The 18,057-nt window shown below is 47.2% G+C and overlaps 2 protein-coding genes across 2 annotated transcripts; both read right to left on the minus strand.

Moving 5' to 3' along the window:
- Positions 1–698: 698 nt before the first annotated feature.
- On the minus strand, positions 699–7,811 carry LOC308095540 (bridge-like lipid transfer protein family member 2; the record flags this gene model as incomplete). The annotated part of the gene is made up of 2 exons (XM_080442595.1): positions 699–7,004; positions 7,800–7,811. The coding sequence occupies 2 exons, from the start codon at positions 7,809–7,811 to the stop codon at positions 699–701; spliced, it is 6,318 nt and encodes a 2,105-aa protein (XP_080298721.1).
- A 190-nt stretch (positions 7,812–8,001) lies between these two features.
- On the minus strand, positions 8,002–17,293 carry LOC308095541 (bridge-like lipid transfer protein family member 2; the record flags this gene model as incomplete). Its single annotated transcript, XM_080442596.1, has 2 exons — positions 8,002–14,241; positions 17,264–17,293. 2 exons carry the CDS (start codon positions 17,291–17,293, stop codon positions 8,002–8,004), a joined length of 6,270 nt encoding a protein of 2,089 aa, XP_080298722.1.
- Positions 17,294–18,057: the final 764 nt, after the last annotated feature.

The raw sequence follows: 18,057 nt of genomic DNA on the forward strand, positions 1-18,057 counted from the left end.
CTGACCAACCCCGGACGTGCTTTTGGAGGTCATTTCAATTATAGTAGTAGGATGGGAATAAAGCTCTCCTTAACAGTAAAGTGCCGTCATGTGAGTGTTCTCATTGGTACTGTCGGTGTACAGGAGGCTACTTACTTTTCATAATAGTGGTACTACAGAACGCATACAAGAGCTTTTTCCAGTATCTCCAATACACTAACATTGTTGTTATGACGCATTTTGTTGATAGAACAACCGTTTTTCTTCATACACTCGCAATTTGACTATAGGATGTACTGTATACAAGAAATCAAATATACCAGTAAATTACTGTCATTTCAAGCAAGTGTGAATGAGCTTAATAAACTCATAATTGCCTGAAATATTCTATATTCTAATATATTATTATTATATAATATAAAGAAAAAAAGATGTGTAGATGTGGCTCCCTTTTCTCAATTGAAATATGTATTTTTTTGTTGAGCTAAAGGGATGTAATAATCTGTAGAATGTGCATGTGTATGTCAAAGCTGAAGACAAATGGTAAATGGTGCAGTTACATTTGCCTTTACATCCCCCTATTCACATACCGACGGCAGAAACCATGCAAGGCACCAGACTGCTCATCAGGAGCAATTATAGGGGTTCTGTGTCAAACTTCGACAGTTACCTGGGATCAAATCAGAAACCAAGGACCTTATGATTCCCAGGCAACTGCGCTACCTCCCGTGGTTCCTCTTACTTTTCTTACTAGCACTCTTGTCAGTCGTGCCAACCCCGAGGAGGCTGGCCTTCCTAGCTTCCGCCCCTTCAGATGCATTTCCCTGAGGATCAGAACCAGAAGCAGGTAAACGTAGTTTCTTAATGGAGGAATGAAGGAACTGTCTACCAAGTTCTTTCACACTGTCCCTCTTCACAGCCATGGCGAAGTCTAGCCAGGTCCAGGTCTTGTTGCAATACTCCAGATCAGGCAGAACTAGGTTTAAGTCGTTCACTCCCTTGTAACTGACTCTAAGTGGCACTTGAGGGATCTTAATGTAGATGAAAGAATTGTTCATAGCAGCCCGTTCCTTCATCTTATCAAAGTCATCAACAGGATGCTCTGGATGTTTTCGGGACTTGTCCTCCTCATCTTCCTCCTCCTCAACATTTTTTCCTGGGAAGAAAAATCCCATCATCCTTTTGTATAACTTGTATGAGACCTGGATGGTGAGAGGCACCACGTTCACCTCAAAATGTTCATTGACAGAAATTCCCACAGGAGGGCAAACTTTGCTGAAGATTCGCAAAGCAAACTGGCGGCCTGATAGATAAGGACTCTGAGGACGAAGTACTACCTTATCCTTATATGTAGCATTGGGTAACAGGTTGTTCATTGTGACCCAGCCTAGTTCTAGGAGATGCTCTGCTTTGTCATCAGACTTGCTCAACTTGCTGTACATGAATCTCTCAAGTTCCAGCTCTGCAATGCCAAGCTGGCCGTCGTCCTCAGTTAAACACCAGTGAGCCTTGGCAAAGTATATCTCAGTTCTCCTCACCACACTGACATCCTCTGGGGTTTTTGGTAGCTCCAGTTTATGTGCCAGCTGAAGCTGGAAGTCCTTAAAACACCTGATGAGGATGTTGAGTTCTTCGCTCTTCTTCTGCATGTTGTTTTTCTCCTCATTGAGCTGGTTCTTCCTCAAATTGATCTCTACCAGCTCCTCAGACTGGGCCTTGATGTTGGAGTAAACCTTTTTCTCCAGGAATCTTATCCGGGCAATGTGCTGCCTGACCTCCTCCTGGAGGTGCAAGATGCTGCTGCGCTGCTCCTCATGGTTACTGGAGATGTTCAACTGGAAACGGACACATTGCTCCTTCTCACTTTGCTCCTTGCGTTTGGGTTCGACGGGCAGCAGCAGGTTGTTTAATATATCCAGGATCATAGCATACTGGAATGGGTTAGTGGAAATCTCTAGGTCATGATGGATGAGGGTGATGGTGTCCACAGCCCGGGCCTGTTTTTTGAGCAAGTTCTCCTTCTCATGCTTATTCGGTAGCTCTGGTGGCTTAATCTGCGTGGCCAGCTCTGGGTCAATGTCATGGCTGTAGCTGATGTAGTACATACAGCAGTTACAGCGGGAGATTATACGTTGCAACTGCTGGGCCTCTTTGATCTGGGATGGCTGGTTCAAGTCTGTGGTGGTGTTGACTATTCCTCGCACAGCCTGGCCACTGTCTATCAACTCTAGCACAGAGCCCAGGTTATGCTGCCTGTGCTTCTCTATGTTTTTCACCTCTAACCACCGCTGCCTTTCCTCGTGTTCAGAAGGGTTGGGCTCCATGGTGGCAAAGTACTGCATGTCATTCAGCATGCAAGTCCAGGTGGTCTTCTGCTTGAGAGTGTCGCTGTACCAGGCTGGGTGATGCTCACGCTGAAACAGCTGTGCCTTGGCTGCAGAAGTCAGTACGCTGCCTGCCGTCTCTGTGCCACGTAGCATCATCTGACAGTTGACCAACTCAATTAGCCAGTTGCGCTTATAAATGTCGTCAGTCTGAGAGGCTGCGATGCCACACAGCTGGTCGCTCACACAGGGGTCGTCTTCTGAGGATACCACAACCTTATCAGTCTGCTCCTCAATCAGCTTCTGGAGCATTGATGTTCCTTCATTCTGACTTTTCTCTCGCTGGCTGACCGTAGGCAGGGAGGGGTTAGTGGGGGCTATGGTAAGAGACCCATCTAACCCCTTGGAACATTTGAGCTTCTTGGCTATCCAAAGACTGTTCAGAGCTTCTGTGGAGAGGTTCCGCTTCAACACGGCCACATTTCTATAGCTATCAAACAGCCCAATGGCTATGTTCCTATTTGTGGTGGTCCAGGAGGCACGCAAGTCCACCAAGCACAGCTTGTGTATGTAGGCATTGCTCTCATCGCTAACACTCACCTCTTCCATTTGGTTTCTCTGTCGCTGGTAGCTCAGTGAGGACAGACTGAGCAGGTGAGACTTGTTCACCTGGGCATTCATCTGGTGGTCAGCCAATTCATCCAACGTGGAGGCCATCAGGTGGACAGTTAGCTCTGTTAGTTCGCTAACCATCTGGGTCAATTTCCACTCTGAGATCGGTCTTCTTTTCACAATACTACTCGGTGAGATAAGTGTCTGTGCTCCTGTGGTGAAGACATGTCCTTTCTTGCACTCCACCTGGATACCATTCTGCTGGGCAGGGGAGGCCTGGTAACACACTTGTAGTTGAGGGAAGGCAGCAGTGAAGGATAACTGCTTAAAAAGTTGATTTAATTTCTTCCCAATGGGCGTGAGGTTGTGGAAGAGCTTGCCTCTGCAGATCGGCCAAGAAACACTGGTCCAAGTGGCCAACAATGTCTGCATCCATTGCAGTGTGCTGCTGTACAGGAGGATCCTGGGCTGATAAGGCTCTGTACCAGAGTGTTGGTTAAAGTCCATGGAGATGTCAAGGTTGAGGTTCTCAGAGCGGAAGGCTCTGTAGGAGTCATGACAGTTTCCTGAGGTCATATATGTAACATTCTCTGCACAGCAGAGCATTACAGCATGATGGTCATGGGGGTTACCTTGGCAGAGCCACAGCAGGTTGAGGGTAATGTGTAGATTGGGCAGGTGTAGTAAACAGATGTCATCATACTTTGAGGCTGTCCTGACATTAATATCCATGTCCCCTTTGAAAGTAAACTGCCCAGGGTTCCAGTTAAAGTTAAACTCATTACATTCCCAGTGCATATTTTCAGTTGTATTGTATGGGTCCTTTGTAGCCAGCTGGTGAAGGTTGAAATGATCAATATCCATTACCCATCGTCCATGCAGCCGAAAACGTATTTTGTCCCACCAAGCCAGGGGAGGTGAAGGATCCTTTGAGGGTTTTGTCAGTATCTGAAGCAACTGGCCCATCAGAGCACAAGCAGGGTGCCAACATGGTCCCCACACAATAGTGCACAGTGATATGTTAGATTTGAAGTCGTGGTAGAACTTGAGTGGCAGCAAATTTCTGTTGACTGTCACGTCTCCCCACGGTGAGCCAAGAGGCAAAACGTCTTTGCAATAAGTCTGTCCGTGTCCATCCTGCTGTGCGCCAATGAGACGTCCTGACAGCTCCCAATCTCGGATCTCAAACAGGTTGCGTGGGTAGTCCCGAATTGTCACCATGAAGGTACCGAGTTTAAACTTGACAACACGACACCACTGGACGACCAAAGGGAGTCCCTCTCTGGGGAAGGGACTGATCCCATCGATGTCCCTCAGCTGATGCCTCACTTTTTCCGGCCCGTGTAGTGAGTCGTCAGCCAGGACCACCAGCTCCAGTTCTGACACCCTCCAGTCTAGGAGGGACTTCCTCATGGACGTGTTAGCATAGAGAAGGCGTGAGCGTTTAATGTAGACCTCAATCTTTTCCTTGTCCAGCAACGTGTACACCTCTTTGATTGTACTGGCAGGGAGCAGTTGCCCGTGCTGCTTGCGCATCTCCTTGTCCAGCAGCTGCTGCCGCTTGGTGATCTCCATGCTCTCATCTTTCATGAGCTCGTAGTTGTCATGCAGCTTGGTTTCGAAAATGTTGTCCAGGAAGACGAAGGAGAACTGGCTGATTTTGAAAACGAGATCAGGTGGCAGGCTTTGGTTGATTGTGGATGGGTTTGTTGAGCTGTGCATGGTCTTAAGCCACTTCTGCACACTGATGGCCTTGTCGAACGTGTCAGAGAAGTTGTACTTGTAAGGGAACTCCACAGCCAGGCTTGGGCAGGTGAAGACCCAGATGCGGTTCTGCGGGGTGGTGAGTAAAGGGAAGGGGTCTCTGTGCAGCTGCATGTCTGCTGGTGGCTCCTGGTGCGTCTGGACGTCGAGCTCTTTGAAAGAGAATATGTCATTGCCATCAAAGTTGAGGTACAGGTGAGATGAGTGCATGTGGACGGACTTGGCATCCATTGAGAGGGAGAGGGCTTGCGTGTGCAGGATGATGTAGTGCAACTCACTCAGGTGGGCCCTCAGGTGTGTGTGACCGAGATAGACACACACACAAAGGTCCCTGCCCTGGCCTGATGACCTTTCAATACCTGTCAGTTTGACTGAATCTTCCGCACCCTTTTCTTCACAAAGCATAGTCCACCAGGCACACACTTCGGTAACATGCTGGTATAACAACATATGGTCAGATGGTGTCCATTCCACACTGAGCTCCTCCTCCTCACATTGAGCTTCTAAAGTCCAGTCGGTAGAGTTATGATCGAAGGCTATGGCGGTAAGTTGGAGAACAGGTTTTGAGGTTTGCAAGGCCGGGTAACAAGTCTCCATGTTTTCTGTGAGTGTCTTCAGTAGAGACAAACTAACACCCTGTAGAGATACGCTGGAACTCTTCCCAGTACACTGGACCCTACACGTGTCAACCCGCAAAGACACAGCACCTGCCAGATTAGAATATGTGAACACATTGACATCATCCAGACAACACTTCAGTTTGAAAAGCAAGGGTAGGTGGACAGAGGATGGAGTGTGGTTAGTCTCATCACTAAGCAGAGACACCGAGACTACATGGGATTGTTCTGGACTCTTGTCACTGGGCAGCCTGAAGAGGGACAGCAGGCGAGACAGGCACAGCGTGTAGGTCTTTGAGAGCTCCACTTGGAATCCCTTCAAATTGAGCTGCACGCTTAGACTTGGAGCATGGCTGCCAGACTCCATGTGGGGTCTGTTGAAACTTCCCTGAAGACTGAGGGAGTCTAGGATAAGTGCTTCTCCCCATATATGTTTCCCAGGTGGGTGAGGGGCCTGTTGAATATGGGAACCATGGCCCACCGTCCAGCGGAAGTGGTCCATGGAGATGTCCTTAATTTTAATATCATCAAGTAGATGCTGCAGTTCTGCACTGGCTGATATGAAGCCCAGGGAAAATGGTGTGGTGTCTGCCAGCTCAACGGAAACACTGACGTTGGACACAGAGGACCTGATCATCACAGGGGCATGCAGGTGAGGGAAGCAGCCTTTTCTGTGCACTGCTGTCCTGTGAATGAGCTCTTCCCATGGAAGTAGGTCCAACCAACCAGAGACGTCCTGGTGACGGTAGTGGATTATGCAGGTGTTGACTGTGACTGACCCTGAGATATCTATTGATTTTACCTGTAGGTCAGTCCTGAGGGTGTTCAGGCAAAATATTCTTTGTCTACTTTGAGAGAGATGTCCATTTTCTAAAAGGAGCTCCATGCTACTAGCAGCACAGCGAAAAAGAAGCTGCTCGCTCTCACACCCATAGGCCAACTTCAGAGACTTCAGTGTCCAATTTAGGTATCTTTCTTGGCTATGCATTGACAGAGTTATATTGGTGTTCTCAAATTCCACATCGACCTTCTGGGGAATCAGCTGATGGATGAACTCAAAGCTTTCACCAACAGATGCATTGTGTATACTCTTTGATGATGGTGGGGGTAACAGAACCTCAATTGGGAAGACGCCCTCATGCAACTCTGCTGTAAGAGTTTTCACACACAGGGACAGACATCCTGGCTTCAGTTCTGGCAAGCTCACATCTCCAGAAAGCAGCAGGCTCAGGGACACTTCAGCAACACATATGTCTGATACATTGCTTTTAAGCACTTCACTGCTTAGCTGCCCCACAGAAAGGTCCCATGCCAACCTTTTACTCCGGTGGTCAAGTAACATAGAAATTCCTTTGATAGTAATGTGCCACCGAGATTTTGCCAGGGTGAAGTTCAGCAGCGTCACATAGATAGAGTCAATGTGAATTGACAGCAGCTTTGAAAGAAACAGTAGGGTTTTGGGAACTTCTCCTGACTCACTCTTCTTCACAAGAGGTCTAAGTGGCACCTGCACATCAAATCTCACCCTGGTTATGCCAACACAGAATACCAGGTACCTTGGCAAGTCTTTGTTCAAAAGTTTGCTTGAAATCCAAATTCTGTCAATCTCCAGTGTGTGCTGGGCATGAAACTGGATCCTAATTCCCCGGATCTCAGTCAAAGTCCAAGTCCCTATTGATTTGATCTTCACTTCAGCATTTAATGCATTCTGGAACCATGATACGATTACAAAATAACATATATACCACCTGATAAAGACAGGGATTAGGATTAGCAGCACAAATGTGAAAAAGCAAATCAGCAAGAGAGACATTCTGTCCCAAACTATTGACACCAAAGTCACGGCTCATGGGTCACAAACCAAAAGGGAAATCCAGTTTAGCTGTTTTTATTTTGTATGTCTTTGACTGTGTCACCCTCCTTATTATTACGGTGGCTTTCGAAAAGCACCCACAGTAGTTATTTTTATGTCTCACTCTCTTTGTCTATCTCTCTGTCAGTCTATCATTGTCTTCATCTTTGTAATCTCTCTAAAATTCACTGTCATTCGCTGTATCTCTTTGTCTCCGTAACCCTCTGTATCAACTCACTTATATTGGTTTAGCAGAGCTCTGGTCTGACGTCACACAACGACGTCACACAACAACAACAACCATACGCTATTGGACATTGCACCTTCTTATCTGCACACGTTTCCATATTAAATGGCACTGGATACAATGAATTCCGATGCCGCATTCCAGAACAGTTCTAATGCAGGTGGCAGACCGTTAATGGTACGTGGCTGCCAGTGGTTCTGTACCTACCTGGAGGATTTATATGCTGTTCTCTTATCCATTGAAACAAAAGGACTTGGAGTCATTAATCCAACCTTAAGTGGGCCAGAGAAATGTGTGTTCTCCACATATTCTGGATGCACGGTAGGTCTTTCAATACCTGTGTACTGACACTTTGATGTTATGTCATTGAGTTAATGGAAGCATAGTCAGTTTGTCAAGATGACTTGGGCTTCCATGTGGATTTTGGACTTAAATGGTGCATTTACATTTGCCTTTATATTACCCCATTCACCTACCGACGGCGGAACCCATGCAAGGCACCGGACTGCTCATCAGGAGCAGTTATAGGGGTTCTCTGTCAAACTTCGACAGTTACCTGGGAATCGAACCAGGAACCAAGGATCCAAGGATTACCGAGCGACTGCGCTACTTGGGCCAGATCCCGAGGGATCTGGCCTTCATAGCTTCCGCCCCTTCAGATGCATTTCCCTGAGGATCAGAACCAGAAGCAGGTAAACATAGTTCCCAGAACTGTCTATCAAGTTCTTTCTCATAGTCCCTCTTCACAGCCTTGGCGAAGTCTAGCCAGGTCCAGATCTTGTTGCGATACACCAGATCAGGCAGAACTAGGTTTAAGTCGTTCATTCCATTGTAACTGACACTAAGTGGCACTTTAGGGAACTTAATGTAGATGAAGGAATTGTTCATGGCAGCCCGTTCTGTCATCTTATCAAAGTCATCAACAAGATGCTCTGGACGTTTTTGGGACTTGTCCTCATCACAAACTTCCTCAACATTTTTTCCAGGGAAGAAAAATCCCATCATCCTTTTGTAGAACTTGTATGAGACCTGGATGTTGAGAGGCACCACGTTCACCTCAAAATGTCCATAGACAGAAATTCCCACAGGAGGCCAAATTTCGCTGAAGATTCGCAAAGCAAACTGGTTGTCTGATAGATGAGGACTCTGAGGTACTACCTTATCCTTATCATTGGGTGACAGGTTGTTCATTGTGACCCATTCTAGTTCCAGGAGATGCTCTGCTTTGTCATCAGACTTGCTCAACTTGCTGTACATGAATCTCTTAAGTTCCAGCTCTGCGATGCCAAGCTGGCCGTCGTCCTCAGTTAAACACCAGTGAGCCTTGTTAAAGTATATCTCAGTTCTCCTCACCACACTGACATCCTCTGGCTTTTTTGGCAGCTCCAGTTTATTTGCCAGCTGAAGCTGGAAGTCCTTTAAACACCTGATGAGGATGTTGAGTTCTTCGCTCTTCTTCTGCATGTTGTTTTTCTCCTCATTGAGCTCGTTCTGCAGCCTCACATTGATCTCTACCAGCTCCCCAGACTGGGCCCTAGTGTTGGAGTAAACCTTTTTCTCCAGGAATCTGATCCGGGCAATGTGCTGCCTGACCTCATCCTGGAGGTGCAAGATGCTGCTGCGCTGCTCCTCATGGTTACTGGAGATGTTCAACTGGAAACGGACACATTGCTCCTTCTCACTTTGCTCCTTGCGTTTGGGTTCGACGGGCAGCAGCAGGTTGTTGAATATATCCAGGATCATAGCATACTGGAATGGGTTAGTGGAGATCTCTAGGTCATGATGGAAGAGGGTGATGGTGTCCACAGCCGGGGCCTGTTTTTTTAGCAAGTTCTCCTTCTCATGCTTATTCGGTAGCTCTGGTGGCTTAATCTGCTTGGCCAGCTCTGGGTCAATGTCATGACTGTAGCTGATGTAGCACATACGGCAGTGACAGCGGGAGATTATACGTTGCAACTGCTGGGCCTCTTTGATCTGGTTCCAGTCTGTGGTGGTGTTGACTATTCCTCGCACAGCCTGGCCACTGTCCATCAACTCTAGCACAGAGCCCAGGTTATCCTGCCTGTGCTTCTCTATGTCTTTCACCTCTAACCACAGCTGCCTTTCCTCATGTTCAGAAGGATTGGACTTCATGGTGGCAAAGTACTGCATGTCATTCAGCCTGCCAGTCCAGGTGGTCTTCTGCTTGAGAGTGTCGCTGTACCAGGCTGGGTGATGCTCACGCTGAAACAGCTGTGCCTTGGCTGCAGAAGTCAGTACGCTGCCTGCCGTCTCTGTGCCACGTAGCATCATCTGACAGTTGACCAACTCAATGAGCCAGTTGCGCTTATAAATGTCGTCAGTCTGAGAGGCTGCGATGCCACACAACTGGTCGCTCACACAGGGGTCGTCTTCTGAGGATACCACATTCTTATCAGTCTGCTCCTCAGTCGGCTTCTGGAGCATTGATGTTCCTTCATTCTGACTTTTCTCTCGCTGGCTGACTGTAGGCAGGGTGGGGTTAGTGGGGGCTATGGTAAGAGCCCCCTCTAACCGCTTGGAACATTTGAGCTTCTTGGCTTGCAACTGAGTGTCTATCCACAGACTGTTCAGAGCTTCTGTGGAGAGGTTCCGCTTCAACACGGCCACATTTCTATAGCTATCAAACAGCCCAATGGCTATGTTCCTATTTGTGGTGGTCCAAGAGGCACGCAAGTCCACCAAGCACAGCTTGTGTATATAGGCATTGCTCTCATCGCTAACACTCACCTCTTCCATTTGGTTTCTCTGTCGCTGGTAGCTCAGTGAGGACAGACTGAGCAGGTGATACTTGTTCACCTGGGCATTCATCTGGTGGCCAGCCATTTCATCCAAAGTGGAGGCCATCAGGTGGACAGTTAGCTCTGTTAGTCCGCTAACCATCTGGGTCAATTCCCACTCTGAGATCGGTCTTCTTTTCACAATACTAGCAGGTGAGATAAGTGTCTGTGCTCCTGTGGTGAAGACATGTCCTTTCTTGCACTCCGCCTGGATACCATTCTGCTGGGCAGGGGACGCCTGGTAACACACTTGTAGTTGAGGGAAGGCAGCAGTGAAGGATAACTGCTTGAAATGTTGATTTAACTTCTTCCCAATGGGCGTGAGGTTGTGGAAGAGCTTGCCTCTGCAGATCGGCCAAGAAACACTGGTCCAAGTGGCCAAGAATGTCTGCATCCATTGCAGTGTGCTGCTGTACAGGAGGATCCTGGGCTGATAAGGCTCCGTACCAGAGTGTTGGTTAAAGTCCATGGAGATGTCAAGGTTGAGGTTCTCAGAGCGGAAGGCTCTGTAGGAGTCATGACAGTTTCCTGAGGTCATATATGTAACATTCTCTGCACAGCAGAGCACTACAGCATGATGGTCATGGGGGTTACCTTGGCAGAGCCACAGCAGGTTGAGGGTAATGTGTAGATTGGGCAGGTGTAGGAAACAGATGTCATCATACTTTGAGGCTGTCCTGACATTAATATCCATGTCCCCTTTGAAAGTAAACTGCCCAGGGTTCCAGGCAAAGTTTAACTTATTACATTCCCAGTGCATATTTGCAGTTGTATTGTATGGGTCCTTTGTAGCCAGCTGGTGAAGGTTGAAATGATCAATATCCATTACCCATTGTCCATGCAGCCGAAAACGTATTTTGTCCCACCAAGCCAGGGGAGGTGAAGGATCCTTTGTGGGTTTTGTCAGTATCTGAAGCAACTGGCCCATCAGAGCACAAGCAGGGTGCCAACATGGTCCCCACACAATAGTGTACAGTGATATGTTAGATTTGAAGTCGTGGTAGAACTTGATTGGCAGCAAATTTCTGTTGACTGTCACGTCTCCCCACGGTGAGCCAAGCGGCAAAAGGTCTTTGAAATAAGTCTGTCCGTGTCCATCCTGCTGTGCGCCAATGAGACGTCCTGACAGCTCCCAATCTCGGATCTCAAACAGGTTGCGTGGGTAGTCCCGAATTGCCACCATGAAGGCACCAAGTTTAAACTTGACAACACGACACCACTGGACCACCAAAGGGAGTCCCTCTCTGGGGAAGGGACTGATCCCATCGATATCCCTCAACTGATGCCTCACTTTTTCTGGCCCATGTAGTGAGTCGTCGGCCAGGACCACCAGCTCCAGTTCTGACACCCTCCAGTCTAGGAGGGACTTCCTCATGGGCGTGTTAGCATAGAGAAGGCGTGAGCGCTTAATGTAGACCTCAATTTTCTCCTTTTCCAGCAACGTGTACACCTCTTTGATTGTACTGGCAGGCAGCAGTTGCCCGTGCTGCTTGCGCATCTCCTTGTCCAGCAGCTGCTCCCGCTTGGTGATCTCCACGCTCTCATCTTTCATGAGCTCGTAGTTTTCGTGCAGCTTGGTTTCGAAAACGTTGTCCAGGAAGACAAAGGAGAACTGGCTGATTTTGAAAACGAGATCAGGTGGCAGTCTTTGGATGATGGTGGATGGGTTTGTTGAGCTGTGCATGGTTTTAAGCCACTTCTGCATACTGATGGCCTTGTCGAACGTGTCAGAGAAATTGTACTTGTACGGGAACTCCACTGCCAGGCTTGGGCAGGTGAAGAACCAGACGGGGTTCTGCGGGGTGATGAGGTAAGGGATGGGGTCTCTGTGCAGCTGCATGTCTGCTGGTGGCTCCTGGTGCGTCTGGACGTCGAGCTCTTTGAAGGAGAATATGTCATTGCCATCAAAGTTGAGGTGCAGGTGAGATGAGTGCATGTGGACGGACTTGGCATCTATTGAGAGGGAGAGGGCTTGCGTGTGCAGGATGATGTAGTGCAACTCACTCAGGTGGGCCCTCAGGTGTGTGTGACCGAGATAGACACATACACACAGGTCCCTGCCCTGGCCTGATGATCTTTCAACGCCTGTCACTTTGACTGGATCGTCCGGACCCTTTTCTTCACAAAGCATGGTCAACCAGGCACACGCTTCGGTCACATGCTGGTACAACAACATATGGTCAGATGGTGTCCATTCCACACTGAGCTCCTCCTCCTCACATTGAACCTCTAAAGTCCAGTCGGTAGAGTTATGATCGAAGGCTATGGCAGTAAGTTGGAGAACAGGTTTTGAGGTTTGCGAGGCTGAGTAACAAGTGTCCATATTTTCTGTGAGTGTCTTCAGTAGAGACAAACTAACACCTTGTAGAGATAGGCTGGAACTCTTCCCAGTACACTGGACCCTACACGTGTCAACCCGCAAAGACACAGCATCTGCCAGATTAGAATATGTGAACACATTGACATCATCCAGACAACACTTCAGTTTGAAAAGCAAGGGTAGGTGGACAGAGGATGGAGTGTGGTTAGTCTCATCACTAAGCAGAGACACCGAGACTACATGGGATTGTTCTGGACTCTTGTCACTGGGCAGCCTGAAGAGGGACAGCAGGCGAGACAGGCACAGCGTGTAGGTCTCTGAGAGCTCCACTTGGAATCCCTTCAAATTGAGCTGCACGCTTAGACTTGGAGCATGGCTGCCAGACTCCATGTGGGGTCTGTTGAAACTTCCCTGAAGACTGAGGGAGTCTAGGATAAGTGCTTCTCCCCATATATGTTTCCCAGGTGGGTGAGGGGCCTGTTGAATATGGGAACCTTGGCCCACCGTCCACCGGAAGTGGTCCATGGAGATGTCCTTAATTTTAATATCATCAAGCAGATGTTGCAGTTCTGCACTGGCTGATATGCAGCCCAGGGAAAATGGTGTGGTGTCTGCCAGCTCAACGGAAACACTGATGTTGGACACAGAGGACCTGATCATCACAGGGACATGCAGGTGAGGGAAGCAACCTTTTCTGTGCACTGCTGTCCTGTGAATGAGCTCTTCCCATGGAAGTAAGTCCAACCAACCAGAGAAGTCCTGGTGACGGTAGTGGATTATGCAGGTGTTGACTGTGACTGACCCTGAGATATCTATTGATTTTACCTGTAGGTCAGTCCTGAGGGTGTTCAGGCAAAATATTCTTTGTCTACTTTGAGAGAGAACTCTGTTTTCTAAAAGGAGCTCCATGCTACTAGCAGCACAGCGAAAAAGAAGCTGCTCGCTCTCACACCCATAGGCCAACTTCAGAGACTTCAGTGTCCAATTTAGGTATCTTTCTTGGCTATGCATTGAAAGAGTTATATTGGTGTTCTCAAATTCCACATCGACCTTCTGGGGAATCAGCTGATGGATGAACTCAAAGCTTTCACCAACAGATGCATTGTGTATACTCTTTGATGATGGTGGGGGTAACAGAACCTCAATTGGGAAGACGCCCTCATGCAACTCTGCTGTAAGAGTTTTCACACACAGGGACAGACATCCTGGCTTCAGTTCTGGCAAGCTCACATCTCCAGAAAGCAGCAGGCTCAGGGACACTTCAGCAACACATATGTCTGATACATTGCTTTTAAGCACTTCACTGCTTAGCTGCCCCACAGAAAGGTCCCATGCCAACCTTTTACTCCGGTGGTCAAGTAACATAGAAATTCCTTTGATAGTAATTTCAAGAGATTTTGACAGGGTGAAGTTCAGTAGCATCACATTGATAGAGTCAATGTGAATTGACAGCAGCTTTGAAAGAAACAGTAGGGTTTTGGGAACTTCTCCTGACTCACTCTTCTTCACAAGAGGTCCAAGTGGCACCTGCACATCAAATCTCACCCTGGTTTTGCCAACACAGAATACCAGGTACCTTGGCAAGTCTTTGTTTAAAAGTTTACTTGAAATCCATATTCTGTCAATCTCCAGTGTGTGCTGGGCATGAAACTGGATCCTAATTCCCCGGATCTCAGTCAAAGTCCAAGTCCCTACTGATTTAATCTTCACTTCAGCATTTAATGCATTCTGGAACCATGATACGATTACAAAATAACATATATACCACCTGATAAAGACAGGGATTAGGATTAGCAGCACAACTGTGAAAAAGAAAATCAGCAAGAGAGACATTCTGTCCCAAACTATTGACACTAAAGTCACGGCTCATGGGTCACAAACCAAAAGGGAAATCCAGTTTAGCTGTTTTTCTTTTGTATGTCTTTGACTGTGTCACCCTCCTTATTATTAAGGTGGTTTTCTAAAAGCACCCACAGTACAGTTCATTTCATGTCTCACTCTCTTTGTCTATCTCTCTGTCTGTCTATCTTTATCTTCATCTTTATTGATGACGATCCTTGTCTCCCTGTCCCTCTGCATCAACTCACTTATATTGGTTTAGCAGAGCTCTGGTCTGACGTCACACAACAACACAAAACATACTATTGGACATTGGAGATACTTATCTGCACATGTTTCCATATTAAATGGCACTGGATGCAATGAATTCCGATGCCGCGTTCCAGAACAGTTGTGCTGTTCTCTATTCCATCTCTCACAACACAAATGGAGAGGTGTCCCTTTTGGAACCTCAACCTCTTAGGTACTATACTCACGGCCAAAGCACTGCTCCACTTCTCTCCCAACTTGCTACAAAAATCGCTCATGCAAAAGTATAGAAGTACTTCTATTTTATTTTCCACCTTCACATGTGTCTCCTTTTATAATAATCATAAAGTGCTCTATATTTCATCTCGCAATTTACTTCCGGGTGTTCCGTTTTGAACAGCCAATCATCTGCGAGATAGTGAGCACGGAGAGGGAGAGAGAGAGAGAGAGAGAGAGAGAGAGGGGTGAGAGAGAGAGCGCGACAGAAAGAGGGACGTGCAAGACAGCGACACAGACAGGGAGAGAGAGGGAGAGAGAGAGGGGTGAGAGAGAGCTCGAGAGAGAGAGTGAGGGAGGGAGGGAGGGAGGGGGAGAGAGAGAGAGAGGGAGGGAGGGAGGGAGGGAGGGAGGGAGGGGGAGGGGGAGAGAGAGAGACAAGGAGAGCATGTGTGTGTGTGTGTGTGTGTGTGTGTGTGTGTGTGTGTGTGTGTGTGTGTGTGTGTGTGTATGTGTGTGTGAGAGAGGGAGGGAGAGAGGGAGGGAGGGGGAGGAGAAGCACAGGCTGCACAGCTGATTTTCAGCGTTCGCTGTTGTGATAACTATTAAAGTTTCTAAAACGTAACTTTCAAGTGACGTTTATAGGGGGAAACATGATGAAAGCATTTGTTTTCGCATTGGTAGGTCAGGAAAAAAATTATAATACTATAATACAATTAAAATTACATTAAAAAATATATATCTTTTTTTTAAAACTACATTCAAATGGCAATTTTAGCATTCGATTTACAAAAGAGAGAGACACAGACACGGAGAGAAAAAAATACTCGGGGGATGGGGGGGGGGCACAACACGGCCGATCGATCTACACCAGACTTTTCATAGCGAGCGTATGCGTGGTGCGCACAGCGCGTTTGTTTAGATCCAAGTGATTATCAATGATACCGGCTACACCAGCCGCGCGGATACGCTGTTAAATTATCTTATTAATTCATTCGAACTTTGTAGAACTTCTCCGTGTTGTGTGTGTGTGTGTGTGTGTGTGTGTGTGTGTGTGTGTGTGTGTGTGTGTGTATGTGTGAGAGAGAGACACACACACTGCAGGCAAAGGGGCGGGGGGCCGGGTGAAGTCAAGGCACAGACGGGTCGCCTATGTTGTTTACGGACAAAGGATGTTATGAGACAACAAAAATTAAACCTGCCTTAACAGTTGCGTGCATTAGCACACAATGAGGCTAAAGGAAACATTCTGTCTAAATCACTAAATCTCCAGTTTGCTAATTCACTACTTCTACTACTACTTCCCTATTTGAAACTTTCAATTTCTCTAAATATTATACACTTTCACGCCAGCCTACCCAGCCAGCACGCCCATTGCGTCCCATATGGTTTCAAGGTGGGCTAAACCATATGGGCCCCATGTCGGCAATGTCAGCGGGATCCACTTGGGTCCCAACTGGGATGCCCATGTGGGATATAAGTGGGTTCTATCTGGGCCTTAGGTGGGTCCCACCTAGGCAATTATATGTGGGACCAAGGTGGGTCCTAACTGGGTTGCCCATGTGGGCTATAGGTGGGTCCTACCTGGGCACTAGGTGGGCCCCAACTAGGCAACTCTATGTGGGACTGAGGTGGGTCCTAACTGGGTTTGCCCATGTGGGCTTTAAGTGGGTACTACCTGGGCCCTAGGTGGGCCCCAATTTGGCAATTTATGTGGGGCTGACATGGGACCCATATGGTTTCAAGGTGGGCTGAACTATATGGGCCCACTTGGGCTTTCCCGTGTGGACTATACGTGGGTTCTACCTGGGCCTTAGGTGGGCCCCACCTAGGAAATTATATGTGGGACCGAGGTGGGTCCCAACTGGGTTGCCCATGTGGGCTTTAGGTGGGTTCTACCTGGGCCCTAGGTGGAACCCAACTAGGCAATTTTATGTGGGACCGAACCTTATTGGACAGACAGGGGGACAAACACACAGGGACAGAGACAGAGGGGAGCACAGGACACTCAGTGTTGCCATGTCCTCTGATTATAAGCGAATTTGCCTTACTTTTCACCACAGTGTTGCCATGTCCCACAATTATAAACGACTTTGCCCTACTTTCACGCAATACTCTCGCTCACACTGTGAGGTGGCTGTAAGGTGGATCTGCGATGCGAAGTGTACGACGCGTCACGCTAGATGTGAGGGCCGCGCAGCGGCCCGAACTTCTAGTTGAAACAAAAGGACTTGGATTCATTAATCCAACCTTAAGTGGGCCAGAGAAATGTGCATGCACAATGTAAGATACGTATGTGTGTATGTTCTGCAGCAGATGAGACCTCCACATATTCTGGATGTACTGTAGGTCTGTCAATACCTGTGTACTGACACTGTGATGTTATGTCATTAAGTTATGTTATGTCATTGAGTTAATGGAAGCATAGTCAGTTTGTCAAGATGACTTGGACTTCCATGTGGAATTTGGGCTTCATGGATCTTGGACTATGACGTATGACTCCTTCTTTAGACAATTCAGCCCTTTCAGGCCGCCATTGATTCCTTATTATAACATTTAAGCGTTAGGTACTTCCTTGCCCTACGGGCAATATTAGAAAGCAACCAAGTACATTTACTCAAGTACAATTTTTTACATACTTTTATTTTACTTGAGTATTTACACTTGTATTGAGTATTTATTTTTGATACTTTATACTTAAACTGCACTGCATGTCAGAGCATTGGGGTAGCATTGTTGTAGCACACCCCTATTCTGTGTCCCAACTTGCAGTTGGTTTGGTGCTTGCCTGCTTGGTGTGTGTAGATCAGAAATCCTCTCTGTAAATGACATGTCCACAGCTAGTAAGACTTACCGGTAAACAGTAATTTAGTCAATATGTTTGCAGTGGCTACACGGCTCAAATGACTATACCTCCAAGTTCTATCCAATATCATGTGGTTTATTGTAGTATATAGTGTAGTACATAGTAGTATTATAGTGTTATCTTTTCTGTATTAGTTGATATTTGAACTGTTGGTGCTACTATATATGACTATGAATTGAATACTAAGGACCTCGATGGAAACAAGACCGCAAGGACTTTTTTGGACGGACCTTTTAGTCTAACACAAGTACATTATTAACTGTACTTGTGCTGTTTTTACATTATGTCTAATAAAATATTCAATCAATCAATTGCAGAAATTGCGAAACCGCGCCCCCGCCGGTCACTGGATTCGATAGGGCACCCATTTGTGT

Source organism: Gymnoscopelus braueri (genome assembly GCF_963280865.1).
Source record: "Gymnoscopelus braueri genome assembly, chromosome: 11".
Classification (NCBI taxonomy): domain Eukaryota; kingdom Metazoa; phylum Chordata; class Actinopteri; order Myctophiformes; family Myctophidae; genus Gymnoscopelus; species Gymnoscopelus braueri.